Source organism: Peromyscus leucopus, chromosome 1 (genome assembly GCF_004664715.2).
Source record: "Peromyscus leucopus breed LL Stock chromosome 1, UCI_PerLeu_2.1, whole genome shotgun sequence".
In the NCBI taxonomy this organism is placed as follows: domain Eukaryota; kingdom Metazoa; phylum Chordata; class Mammalia; order Rodentia; family Cricetidae; genus Peromyscus; species Peromyscus leucopus.
Genome location: NC_051063.1, coordinates 71,909,110 through 71,921,202, shown reverse-complemented (window position 1 = coordinate 71,921,202; position 12,093 = coordinate 71,909,110). Strand labels below are relative to the sequence as shown.

At 50.4% G+C, this 12,093-nt stretch overlaps 1 protein-coding gene across 2 annotated transcripts in view; it reads left to right on the top strand.

Annotated features, from left to right (window-relative positions):
- Nucleotides 1-12,093, top strand: part of LOC114692653 (phospholysine phosphohistidine inorganic pyrophosphate phosphatase) — a 100,639-nt gene that overhangs the window by 35,717 nt on the left and 52,829 nt on the right. The window contains exons 5-6 of one of the 2 annotated variants that reach the window (XM_028868551.2): nt 208-300; nt 6,972-7,063. In XM_028868551.2, coding sequence (XP_028724384.1) covers nt 208-300; nt 6,972-7,063 — 185 coding nt within the window. The remainder of the gene's footprint in view (nt 1-207; nt 301-6,971; nt 7,064-12,093) is intronic. The other variant, XM_028868560.2, reaches the window with a different exon arrangement.

Genomic DNA, 12,093 nt, shown 5'->3' with positions numbered 1-12,093 from the left:
GTGGGTGGCAGAGCTGGGGGCAGGTGTCCTAAGCATTCTGGGCTGCAGCCTATTGTGGAATTGTGGCACTCTTGTCTGTGAGAGGTTTCTGAGGCCCATAGCATCCTGCTTTGTGAAGGGCTTCACCCATCACAAGACAGTCTTTCCCATGTTTGGTCACATTCCTGTTCCTGATCTCAAACCCGTGCTCTGTCTTTTCTTTGCCAGTATGCCTGTGGTATTGAGGCTGAAGTGGTCGGGAAACCTTCCCCTGAGTTCTTCAAGTCTGCCCTACAAGCCATCGGGGTGGAAGCTCACCAGGTAGGAGGAGCAGGATCTCCTCTCTTCTTTTACTTTTTAAAAGGACCTTTCCTTACTTAGTTCTTCTGGGTGTGGGATGGTGTCCATTCATTCTCTCCCTCCACCCTGTGGGTTCCAGGGATCAAACTCAGATTGTCAGGATCAGCAGCCAGTGCCATTACCCACTGAGCCATCCTTCCGGCCCAGAACTCTTCTCCCTGAGAGGATTGAGATAGTTACTCTCCATGTGTCCCAACAACCAGATCACACACATTCTCCTCTTGTAATGTTTTCCCCCCTCTTAAAAAACAAATTTTTCCTTTCTTGTTTTTTTTCTCTCTCTCTCTCTGTGTGTGTGTGTGTGTGTGTGTGTGTGTGTGTGTGTGTGTGTGTGTGTGTACGTACATGCATGAACGTGTGTGTAAGTTGCAGGTACACGTGTGCCACAGTGTGCATGTGGAGGGCAGAGGACAACCTCGGGTTGCCTTGCACTCTCAGATGGGGTCTCTCTTACCTGCCTCTGCATATGTCAAGCTGGCTAACTCGTGAGTTTCCAGGGCTTCTCCTGTCTCTGTCTCCCGTCTCAACGTAGAACACTGGGATTACAGATGCGTGCTGCTGTGCGCAGCTTCTCATGGGACTCATGTTCGCACAGCAGACACTCTTCCAGCTAAGCCATCCCCTCAGCCCCAGAGCTGACTTGTTACCGTCATGTTTTAAAGCAAATCTCAGGCCGATTGGATCCTTTCATGTTAAAGTATTTCCTTTAAAACCGGGCATTTTAACAAAAGCACAAAGCAGTAAAACCCCAGGCAATGACCCAGGAGCAGACAGAAAGATGTTGAGTCTCTTGGTTTCCTAGGACCACAAGTCAAACCCCATCATCTGCTGTGGCCACTAAAGGAGAGAAAGAGCAGGAAATGGCCAGTGTTGATGTGGAAGAGCGGGGGCCTGTGTCCTGCCGGTAGGGCTGATTTAGAGCTCCGGTGCCGTGAGGGAAACTTTGGGGATGAGTCTGCCGTCTGCCCCCGTGATTACACTCCGAGGTGTAGACCCAGACGAACTGACACTGGCGTTCAAGCAACAACAGACTTGGAGGGCCCGAGGGTGGCTCAGTGGCTGAGCACTTGCCTAACAAGAACGAAACCCTGGTTTTGAGCCCCAGAACCAAAGAGTCCTCTAAACCACGTATATAGATGATCATGGCAGCTGTATTTACAGTAACTAAAAGGCTGAACGGAACTCAGCTGTCTGCCTATCCCCTAGGAATGGGTCAGCAGCATGTGTCCCACTCGGACCGTGACGTATCACCGACTCATAAAGAGGAGGGATGGACCATGAACGCAGTCTGCCAAGGACAGGAAGCTAGGTGTAAAAGAATGCATGGAATCCTTCTATAGGGCTTGTCCAGAACAGGCAAGCTCACAGAGGCAGAGAGAGTGGACTAGTGGTTACCAGAGGTTGAGCTGTGGGCACGTGATGAACATCGGTTCATGAGTACCTGGTCTCCTGTGGGTGATAAAAATGTTCTAGAGTTCGGATTGGCGTGATAACATAGTGGGTTAAATCACCCACAGCCAAACCCGGTGGCCAGGCCTCCCAGGGTGGAAGGACAACTGACTCCTGGAACTCGTCTTCTGACCTCTGTATGTGCGCCCTGGTGCACACCTGGGCTGTGTGCCTGGCGCTGGGCGAGCTAACGCGGTCTGAATTTAAACACGGTGCCTGTGCGTCTCCCCACGTCATTCCCTCCTGGCTCCAGCCTGCCACTTTGCTGAAAGGCTTGCTGGTGTTATTTCAATCTCGGGAGGTATAGACAGAGTTTCGCGTAACTATAGGCACACACAAGTCATAATCCCTGGCTCTGGTGTGTGTGTGTGTGTGTGTGTGTGTGCACGTGCACGCGCGTGTGTGCATGTGCATGCTTTTAATGGAAATGGCCTGGGAAGGGCTGCAAGCTGCTCCGGTGCCGGGTCGTGGCTCACCTTAACTGTTCTGAGCTGCCCTAATCGACAAAGTCATCACCGCTCTTCCCTTGGTAATGGCTCTGCAGAGGTGTTTAGAGCCTGAGCTCCCATGGTGGCAGCCCCCCACCCAGTTTCCACCAGATCATTCCCAAACAGCCTAGAAACAGCAGAGGACTGGGCTTACCCTAGATGTTTGGAAATTCATCACCCTTAGAGGTAATCAGGCCCTTTCAAGGGTCCAGAAATAGAGAGAACAGCACACCTTAAATACACATTTTTAAAAAGTCACATAAAAAAAAAAAAAAGATCCTCGGCTTTTGCCATGTTAGTGTTTGTCTATAAATGTGCCAGGCCATGGTGGAAATGGCTTAGAGAGTGTCACCTCTGCATTTCTGAGGTGACTGGAAGCTGAAGGTGTAGATAGCCGTTGAGGACTCTCCATGCAGGGTGTGTGCCCTGCCTGCCCCACTGTGTCCTTCCCTGTAACGGGGGCGGACTCTGCCCAGCAGAGTCCAGGGAGAGCTGACAGCTCACGGAACACAGACTTTCTTGGGAAGCCCTTGGGCCCTGGAAGCCTGTCCTCCATAGCATGTTACCTGTTAGGCTTTATTCTGAGCACCTAGGATGCTGAAGGAGAGACCGGCAAGCAGGCAGTATTGAAGGAGCCGGAGGATCTCCTCTTTCAGCCCAGACTGTCTTCTACCTCACTCTAGAGCCGAGGATGAGCTTGAACTTCTGATACTCCTGCCCCGTCTCCCGAGTTCCACGATCTCGGGCATTCACTACCAACCTTGTTCTCTTTGCTGCTGGGGGAATAGGAATGCAGGCACTAGACAAGTGCTCTGCCGACTGCCCCACGTGCCCCACACCAGAGTCACAAATCCAAACCACGAAGCCTGTCTTGGAGGGTGACAGCCCCCCTGCAGCCCTCCGCATTTCTGGGTTCTCTTGGAGTACCAACAGTCTCCGAGTTTTGAATGTCTGTCTCCCCTGTATCACATCACAGTCAGGAAGGAGTAAAAGCCAAGCCTGACAGGTAGAGTTTTTTATTTCCCCCGACAGCGCACCTCTTGACCTCCATCTTCTTGCCAATGATTTTTTAAATCCTAAATGATTTGGCAATAATTGCTCCTCTCGGTGTGATTATTGTCCTTCACTGATGGTAAATCTGGAAATTCCCCAGGGTTCTGAGAGCATCTTGGTATGCGGAGCCCACAAGCTGGCCCAGACAGGCTTCACTGCACACCCCACTGGCTGCCCATGTCTAGCCCCAGCTCCCTGCCACCCACATCTCTGCTTCCTGGGGGTTCTGTCCCATGCTGGCATCATGTCATCATCCCAAGCATCTATCCCACAGATGCTCTTCCATGTGATAGTGCTTCCTCTGAGGGATTAGTTTTTTTTTTCAGAAACCATCTCCAGGAGCCACATCCACAAACGCCAGCCCGAGAGGATCCTGAGAAGACGGTTCCCACTGTCTAGTTGTGCATGTGTGCAGGCACGTGCATAAGAGTTTGCTTTGAGGCAGTATTTCATGTGTCCAGGCTGGCCTTGAATTCCCTGTGTAGCTGAGGATGGCCTTGAACTTCTGATCTTTCTGCCCCTATCTCCTAAGGATTACAGGCACACGCCACCCCACTTAGTGTATACAGTGCTGGGGGCTCAAACCCCCAGCCTTGTGTATACTAATCAAGAACTCTGTACCGACTGAGCTACCACCCTAGCCCACGTGTACACAATTCTGCTGTTCTCAGAGGCAGGGAAGGTGCCAGGCATGACATGCCGTAGCTGGGATTTGCGTTCCGTTTCTAAGGAAGCCCAGTCACACAAAGGTCCCAATGCCATTGGCAGCAGCAGACGCCCGAGTCGGAACCCTGGAGTGTTCAAAGGCTGGATCAACAGTTTCAGCGTGGCTCCTGGAAAGGGGGCCTGCAAGCCTGACATGAAGCGTCTGGCCATCTATACCCGAGGCCACTTTGTGCAGGTTGTTAGGTAGTCCTACAGGTTTGGAGTCTCCAGCCCGTGTGTCCCTGTACCCCAGGATGTTCCACTACAGCAAATAGATGTCACTGGCTGGATCTTTCCCAGGTGGCTGGATGGTTTCTACACTGCTGTATGAAAGTTGGTAGAAAACAAAACAAAACAGAGAACCTCCACTCTAGCTCCAAGCAGTGTCCCCCCAACACTGTCCTCCCAGGAGAAGGTTCCGTGTTTTGTCAAAGCTGGGCTCTTGCTACTGGCCCCAGTATCTGCTCAGGATTGCTTTAAACTGACTTCTTAAAAATTAAGTGAGTTCCCTCTAGTTTGGCTGGCCATCTCTGTAGGTTTCCCCATCATGATCCTGACGTCCCTTGCTCATAGAATCCCTCTTCTCTCTCTTCGACTGGACTTCCGGAGCTCAGCCTGGTACTTGACTGTGGATCTCTGCATCTGCTTCCCTCAGTTACTGAATGAAAGCTCTATGATGACAGTTAGGGTAGTCACCAATCTGATTACCGGAATAGGCCAGGCCAGTTCAGGCACCCTCTCCACTATTGCTAGTAGTCTAAGGTGGGGTCATCCTTGTGGATTCCTGGGAACTCCCCTAGCACCCTATTTCTTCCTGTTCTCTTGACGTCTCCCCCTGTCATGGTATCTCTTTCCTTGCTCTCCCACTCTGTCCCTGTTCCAGCTTGACCATCCCGTTCCCTTATGTTCTCATGAGCTGTGGACCAATAGTTGTGGATCCTCCATGGGACTGGACTAGGCCCTCTGCATAGGCGAGACAGTTGTGTAGCTTGGTCTGCTTAAGGGGCCCCTGGCAGTAGGATCAGGATCCGTTCCTGCTGCATGAGCGGGCTCTTTGGAGCCCAGTGCCTATGGTGGGACACCTTACATGCCTTGGTTCAGGGGGAGGGGCTTGGACCTGCCTCTACTGAATGTACCAGGCTCTGCTGACTCCCCGTGGGAGTCCCTGCCTTGGAGGAGGTGGGAATGGGGGGTGGGGTGAGGAGGGGAAGGCTGGGAGGTGGGAAGAGGGAGGAGAGGGGCACCTGTGGTTGGTATGTAAAATGAACAGAAAATTTCTTAATAATAATAAAAAAGAAAGAAAAATAGATAAATAAAAATTAAGTGAGTTTTAAAAGGAACTTTGGTGCATTACTACAAGTGGAAGACCAGAATGTCTTGACTTTCCATAATATTCTAAGAGTAAGCACCATACGATTATCTGGGGACATTGATGGAAATCAGCTTGTCACCAGTATTTGTAACATATCTGTGAAACACAGGAAGGAAGTGGAAGAGAGGTCAGAGAAATCCAGTGAGGATTTTCAAGTGTGCACTGGTCCCTGGCACCCCCTGGCCTCCACCTGGTCTCTCCTCTTTGCTAGGCAGCCCTGCTCTGCTTCCTTTCCATGTGTTCCTTTACTATTTCTACTTCCCACCGTCCTGCCATCTGTTCCTCTCTTCACATGGTCGCCTTTCTAGTTTCAGGACCTATAACCACACACATATATAAATGCACACACGCATGCACGCACACACACACACAAGTGCACACACGTACATGTACAGATACATACATATGTGTATAGTTTCAATTTCAGATTCTGCTTATGAGAGGAACCATGCTGTATTTGCCTTTTTAAGTCTGGCTTGTTTTGCTTAATGTAATGATTTCCAGTTGCATCCATTATAGGTGCCTCCATTGATACCATGACACTGGAGACCAGGCCACCAGCACGTAAACCTTTGGGAGATACCCTCCAACCATATCCAAACCACAGTGGCTGCCTCTTTGCTGTGTCCTCACATGGCCTTTGCTATGCTTGTCTGGAGACAGCTGTGGGGGTCTCTTCCCCCTCCAATAAGGACCCCAGTCATACTGGGTCAGGGCTCTACCCTTGACTTCACGGAATCTCAGTTACCTCTGCAGGGGCCATGTCCAAGTACTCACACTGGGGTTCAGGCCTTGCTGACCTGGGAGGGTACAGCTCAGCCCATGATATCCTCCCCCCCCCCACACACACCGTGAGAACACTGAAGGCAGGGCTGGGCGACTCACAGATTCACCTCACCTGCTTCCTGTGCCTGGAAAGACACACCCCTCCTGGTGTGATGTTCAGTGCCTTGAGAACTGTTGGTTCTGAGAACTTGCCTGGTTTGGGGGGTTGTTTCAGGTGGGAGGGATCTGTCCCACAGACTGCTTCTGAAACCCTAGCCAGTAAGCAAGTATTTCTTGTGTGTGTGTGTGTGTGTGTGTGTGTGTGTGTGTGTGTGTGTGTGTGTGTGTGTTTAGAGTTTAGTTTTTACACAGAGTCACTTGACAATTGAAAGCAAAACCTTTTGAAATGGAGACTCCACAGACTTGCCAGACACTGACTGAGTTTTCACAACACAATACCTGACCCCAGAGGAGCATTTAGCATCAAGTAAAAAAGGCAGTCTGCTCTGTGCGGAGGCGGGTGCCCCTCAAGGCGCCAGATCACTTGGACGGCTGCTGATTGATTTCACATTGAATAAATAAACTGGTCATGGCCCAGGGGGGCAGCGGGAGATAGATTCAAGGTGGGTTGACTTTAAATCAATACAATGACAATATTATCTTGTTTAATTTGTATGATGGTGGCTTTAAACATCAAATCAAGCCGTTTGTTATGTCACGAAAAGAAAAAAAAGAAAGATGAAGAACCCAGGAATAAGACTCTCCTGACATAACCTCTGAGCATATTTCACCTCTGACAGGCCATCATGATTGGCGACGACATCGTGGGTGATGTTGGCGGCGCCCAGCAGTGTGGGATGAGGGCGTTGCAAGTGAGGACCGGAAAGTTCAGGTCAGTGCCTGCGGCCGCTTCGTTTTCCTGCTCTTCTCTGGACCCTCCCAGGGTGACAGCCTTCCTGTCTTGGGGCTTTCCTTTCCAAACAAACAGTATGTGGACATTCGTGGCCTTGTCTGTAGCTGGCCCCTCAGGACCCGGATGGCTGACCTTTGTAGTAGAAATCACTGTCCTTCGTTGTGTGGTGGTGGTGGTGAGGCAGAGTGGCTCTCGAGGCAGAGCCTGGACCTCGAGGCAGACGTGAATCTGTGTGGTGTGAGGATAAAGAGGCAAAGCTCTGCCCATGCTGGGGCTGCGGCCAGGGAATCTGGTGGAGCCATCCACGCTCCTTTGGGCAGTGTGCTCAGAACCTTTGCAGCCATTGAGGTTACAGCTGGCCTCACGCTGTCTGGCTACCTTCCTTGTCTTTGCATTTCACCTTCTCCAACCTGTGAGAGGCACAGAGACCACAGGTAGCTGTCAGGCATACTCTGGGTCTGGCGTTTATGAACAGTTGCTAGGAATTGGGCCATTGGGTCTGCCCTCTGGGGACTGGGCTGTAACTTGCTTCACCATTGAGAGTGTCTTATGCATCGGCCATGTCTTGCTTATTTATTTATTGCTTAATAATTTTTTATTATAATTAAAATATAATTACATAATTTCTCCCCTTCCCTCTCTTCTACCCCTCTTTTATGTTTCGAGACAGGCTCGCATGTAGCTCAGGCTTGACTCAAACTTGCTATGTGGCCAGAATTGATCTGGAACTTCTGAACGCCACCCCCCCACACACACACACCTCTACCTCCCACGTGTTGGGATTATAGGAGTGTGTCACCATTCCTAATTTATGCTGTGCTGGGGATCGAACCCAGGGCTCTGTGCGTTCTAAGCAAGCATTTTACCAACCGAACAGTATCACTAGCCCCTGCCTTGCCTATTTTCAGTGGCTTCCATCGTGGCCAGGCCCTTCAAACAAAGTACCATTTTGTCGGTGCTAGGGAGACTTGGTGAAAACATGGTGATCTGGATTTGAAGGATGGTAGGTCAGTCACACACATCTGAATGATTGTCTTAGGGCTAGAATCCACCAATGGCCTGACCTTCACTCTGAGATCCATCCTGCGTGAGAAACCTGAGGCAGGCATGAGCTGAGGCCCTCTGTAAGCTCAGAGTGAGGGAGGGAGTGTCCACACTCCTGGGGTCCGGCGTCAGAAGCCACTTGAGACTTTCCCAGGGTGGAAGTGCCTTTGAAACCCCAGCATCCCTGAAAAACAGACTTCCTTTCCTCCCCAGCCTCTCTGAGGCAGCTCTCATGGCTCCATTGGTTATATCTGATCTGAGGGAGTCCTGCTCAGAGGCCACAGAAGCGTTTTTCCCAAGTGGCCAGCCTGCCCCTTCCTGGTCTGTTCACACTGATGTAAAACACAGTACCGCATTGCTGAAGACAAGAAATAGAGTCCCTCACAGTTCTGAAGGCTGGGAGTCCAAGATCAAGGTGCCGATAGGTCAGTGTCCCATTCCAAGATGGCTCCGGATGTGTCTTCCTGCATCCCCAGAGGAGGAGGGATCGTGGATCCTAACATGTGCCATGGGAAGCAGACACGCCCCCTCAAGGCCTTTTCATGGGGTATCAATCCTCATGACCAAGCGCCTCCCCGAGGCCCGCCTTCCAACACGGTTGCACCAGGAATTCGGTTTCCAACACCAGAATTTGAGGGGACACGTTCAGGCCAGAGCAGACTTTATGATCCATGATCCCTCTTTTCCCTGAGAGCTGCAAAGCCTGATTCTGCTTTGTCCTGGCCAGAGGCTCCTCACTGGGCAGTGGTGCTCAGCACCCCTCTGTGGCTGCACTGTTTATGGTGGTGTCCCCTGCTGCTCAGCAGTGGGAATCCAGCTGGCACATGTTCAGTGTGTGCTGCAACTTAGTGGCCAGACACCTGAGTAGCACTTTGGTCTTTGAAAGCCCAGAAGCAGGACAACTCTAGTTTATTAAGGAAAACATCGTAGTTGAGGAAAATGTGTCCTTGGTTGGGGCCTGTCTGGCCAGTCTAAACCTGTGTGGCCCCATGTACTCAGAATGCACTGTGGCTTTGCGATTGGCTGGAACAAACCTCTAGGCTGTTGAGTCTTTAAGGAAGATCCCACACATAGGAGGGAGCCCCCCCCCCACACGAGTAGGATTAGGAGCTACACCCACTCTAGTCCCCCAGGTGTGGGCCCATTGCCGAGTCCAGTCATCTCCATGCCATTCAGAGGGAAGTGTTGTCAGTGGGGTGGGGTGTAGCTCAGTGGTAGAGTGCTTACCCAGCATGTGTGAGGCCCTAGACCCAGTCAATCCTCAGCACCGGAAAACCTAAGATCAGCCAGAGGGAAGTGATATCCGCCTGATGGAGCTTGCACTTGGAGAGAGAATTCCATCTGGAGACCACCCTTCTGGTCATACAAGCACATGGCTAATGTTTTGGGTTTTCCTTTATTACACAAATGGGATTATACTGTGCAACGTGCTTCTTTCTTGACTGTTTTACGGCATCTTTCTGTAACTGTAAAGTTCCGTCTAGTGCCTGGCACATGCCAAGTCCTTTGCTGGTAGCCCGGAGTGGTGACTGTGCAGCTGTGGTTAATTACCAACAGGCTTCTGGAAACTGACCACTTGCCCTGGTTCCACAGGACAGGACTTGTTTGTAAGGAGGCAGATCCTCTTTTGCTAGCCGGGAGAATGACAAAATAAGAATCTTAGTTCTTACAAGGGAGCAACTGGGTCACTGTAGTTGGTTGTATTTTTGCTTTGTTTTGTTTTTTTACTCTTTTACTCTTTACTCTTTGAGGACCCACCACTTAGCTCCCAAATAAATTACACACGGAGACTTATTATTACTTAAGAATGCCCAGCCTTGGCTTGGCTTGTTTCTAGCCAGCTTTTTATAACTTGAATGATCCCATCTACCTTTTGCCTCTGTGCCTTTATCTTTATCCTATATACCTTTCTTTACTTCTTACTCCATGGCTTGCTGTGTAGCTGGGTGGCTGGCACCTGAAGTCCCCCTCCTCCTTTTCTCATTCCTTGATCTCCTCTTCCCAGATTTCTCCACCTCTCTGCCTGCCAACCTCATCTGTCCTTTCTCCTGCTTTGCTGTTGGTCATTCAGCTCTTTATTAGACCAATCAGGTGTTTTAGGCAGGCAAAGTAACACAGCTTCCCAGAGTTAAGTAAAGGGAACATAAAGAATACAACACATCTTTGCATCATTAAACAAATGTTCCACAGCATAAACAAATGTAACACATCTGAAAATAATATTCCACAACAGGTCACCCACAGTGAGTCTATTCCAGCCCAAGAGGCTCGGTTTGTGCCGTTGTTCGTGAGTGTTGAAAGGATGAGGGACTGTAGCATGAATCTTAAAAGTTCTTATTAATAAAAACAAATCTGGAGCCAGGTATTGGGGTGAATGCTGGAAGATCAGAGAAGCAGAACAAGCCACAGCTTCCTCACCTTGACAGTTCCTCAGCTGATCCTGTTTCCTCAGACTGGAAGCCTCTGTGTCCTCATCCAAATGGATCTCAGCTGACTGCTGCTAAAAGCCTAAAAGCTTAACCAGCTCTAGTTCCTGGTCTTCACGCCTTATGTACCTTTCTGCTTTCTGCCATCACTTCCTGGGATTAAAGGCCTACTTCCTGAGATTAAAAGCGTGAGTCACCATGCCTGACTGTTTCCAGTGTGGCTTTAAACTCACAGAGATCCGGATGGATCTCTGCCTCCCAAGTGATAGGATTAAAGGCGTGTGTGCCACCATTTTCTGGCCTCTATATCTAGTGGCTGTTCTGTTCTCTGACCCCAGATAAGTTTATTAGGGTGCACAATATTTTGGGGAACACAGTATCACCACATGGGACCTAGAGGTAATAGCCCTAGAAACACTGCCAGAGAAGAGAGCCTCAAGTGGCTTGAAAAGTGACTTGTCCCAATGGGAACATTCAAGAAACACTGTTTTCAGAGACCAAGTAGAGATAGCAAGGCCAGCACTGATTTTCTATGGAGAAGACAGTTTGGAATGTTGATACTTCGTTACTCTTACTGTTAGTGGCTGCCTTAGTGGTGTCTTTCTTTCTATTGCTGTGAAGAGACACCATGGCCACAGCAACTTTTTATAAAGGAAAACATTTCATTGGGGTGGCTTACAGTTTCAGAGTGTTAGTCCATTATCACCATGGTGGGAGACACGGTGGCACACAGGCAGGCAGGCATGGCGCTGGAGAGGGAGCTGAGAGTTCTGCATCTTGATCCTTAGACAACAGGAAGCGAACTGTGACAGCGGGAGTAACTTGAGCACGGGAGACCTCAAATCCCACCCCTACAGCGACACACTTCCTCCAACAAGGCCGCGCCTGCTCCAACAAAGCCATACCTCCCAACAGTGCCGCTCCCTATGAGCTTCAAACTACCACAGTGGCCTACTAGGAAATCTAACCTTAACCTTAACCCTGACCGCTAACCCTGAAGGCTAACCCTAACGTTTTATGTTACACTCTCTATCAGTGAACTACTGGAAAACTTTAGTCTAACCCTAACCCTGAGCTTTTGTGACCGGAGGTGTGTGTGTGTTCTCGCACTGTCCCCTTTTCACTGCAGATGACACTCTTAATTCACAGATGCATCCTCAGGTGACCGCTGACTGCGCACTGGTGGCCACGGGGTCCTGTGTCCCTTATCCCTAAGGGATAGTGGTGGCTTTTGTGAATAGCCCTGGTGGCTGCTGTGACTCCGGCAGCGTCGCTGGCATCCTGCACACTGCCCCCTGCAATGTGCGCTCTCAGTGTGTGCCAGTGGGCGGCCTCTGAATTCAGACAGGCTCAGATCTCTCCCTCTTCCTCATTTTGCCCCTTCCAAACACATCAGGTCCGAGGACCAACTCTACCAATGAGCTGGTTTACGGGAAGGCCTGGCTTTGGGAGCCTCTGACCCGGAACAGGTCCTGCAGTGGGTCATCTGACCTCATCCCCACCCCCCGGGAAGTGTCACCTTGTGCCTGTGGATGATGC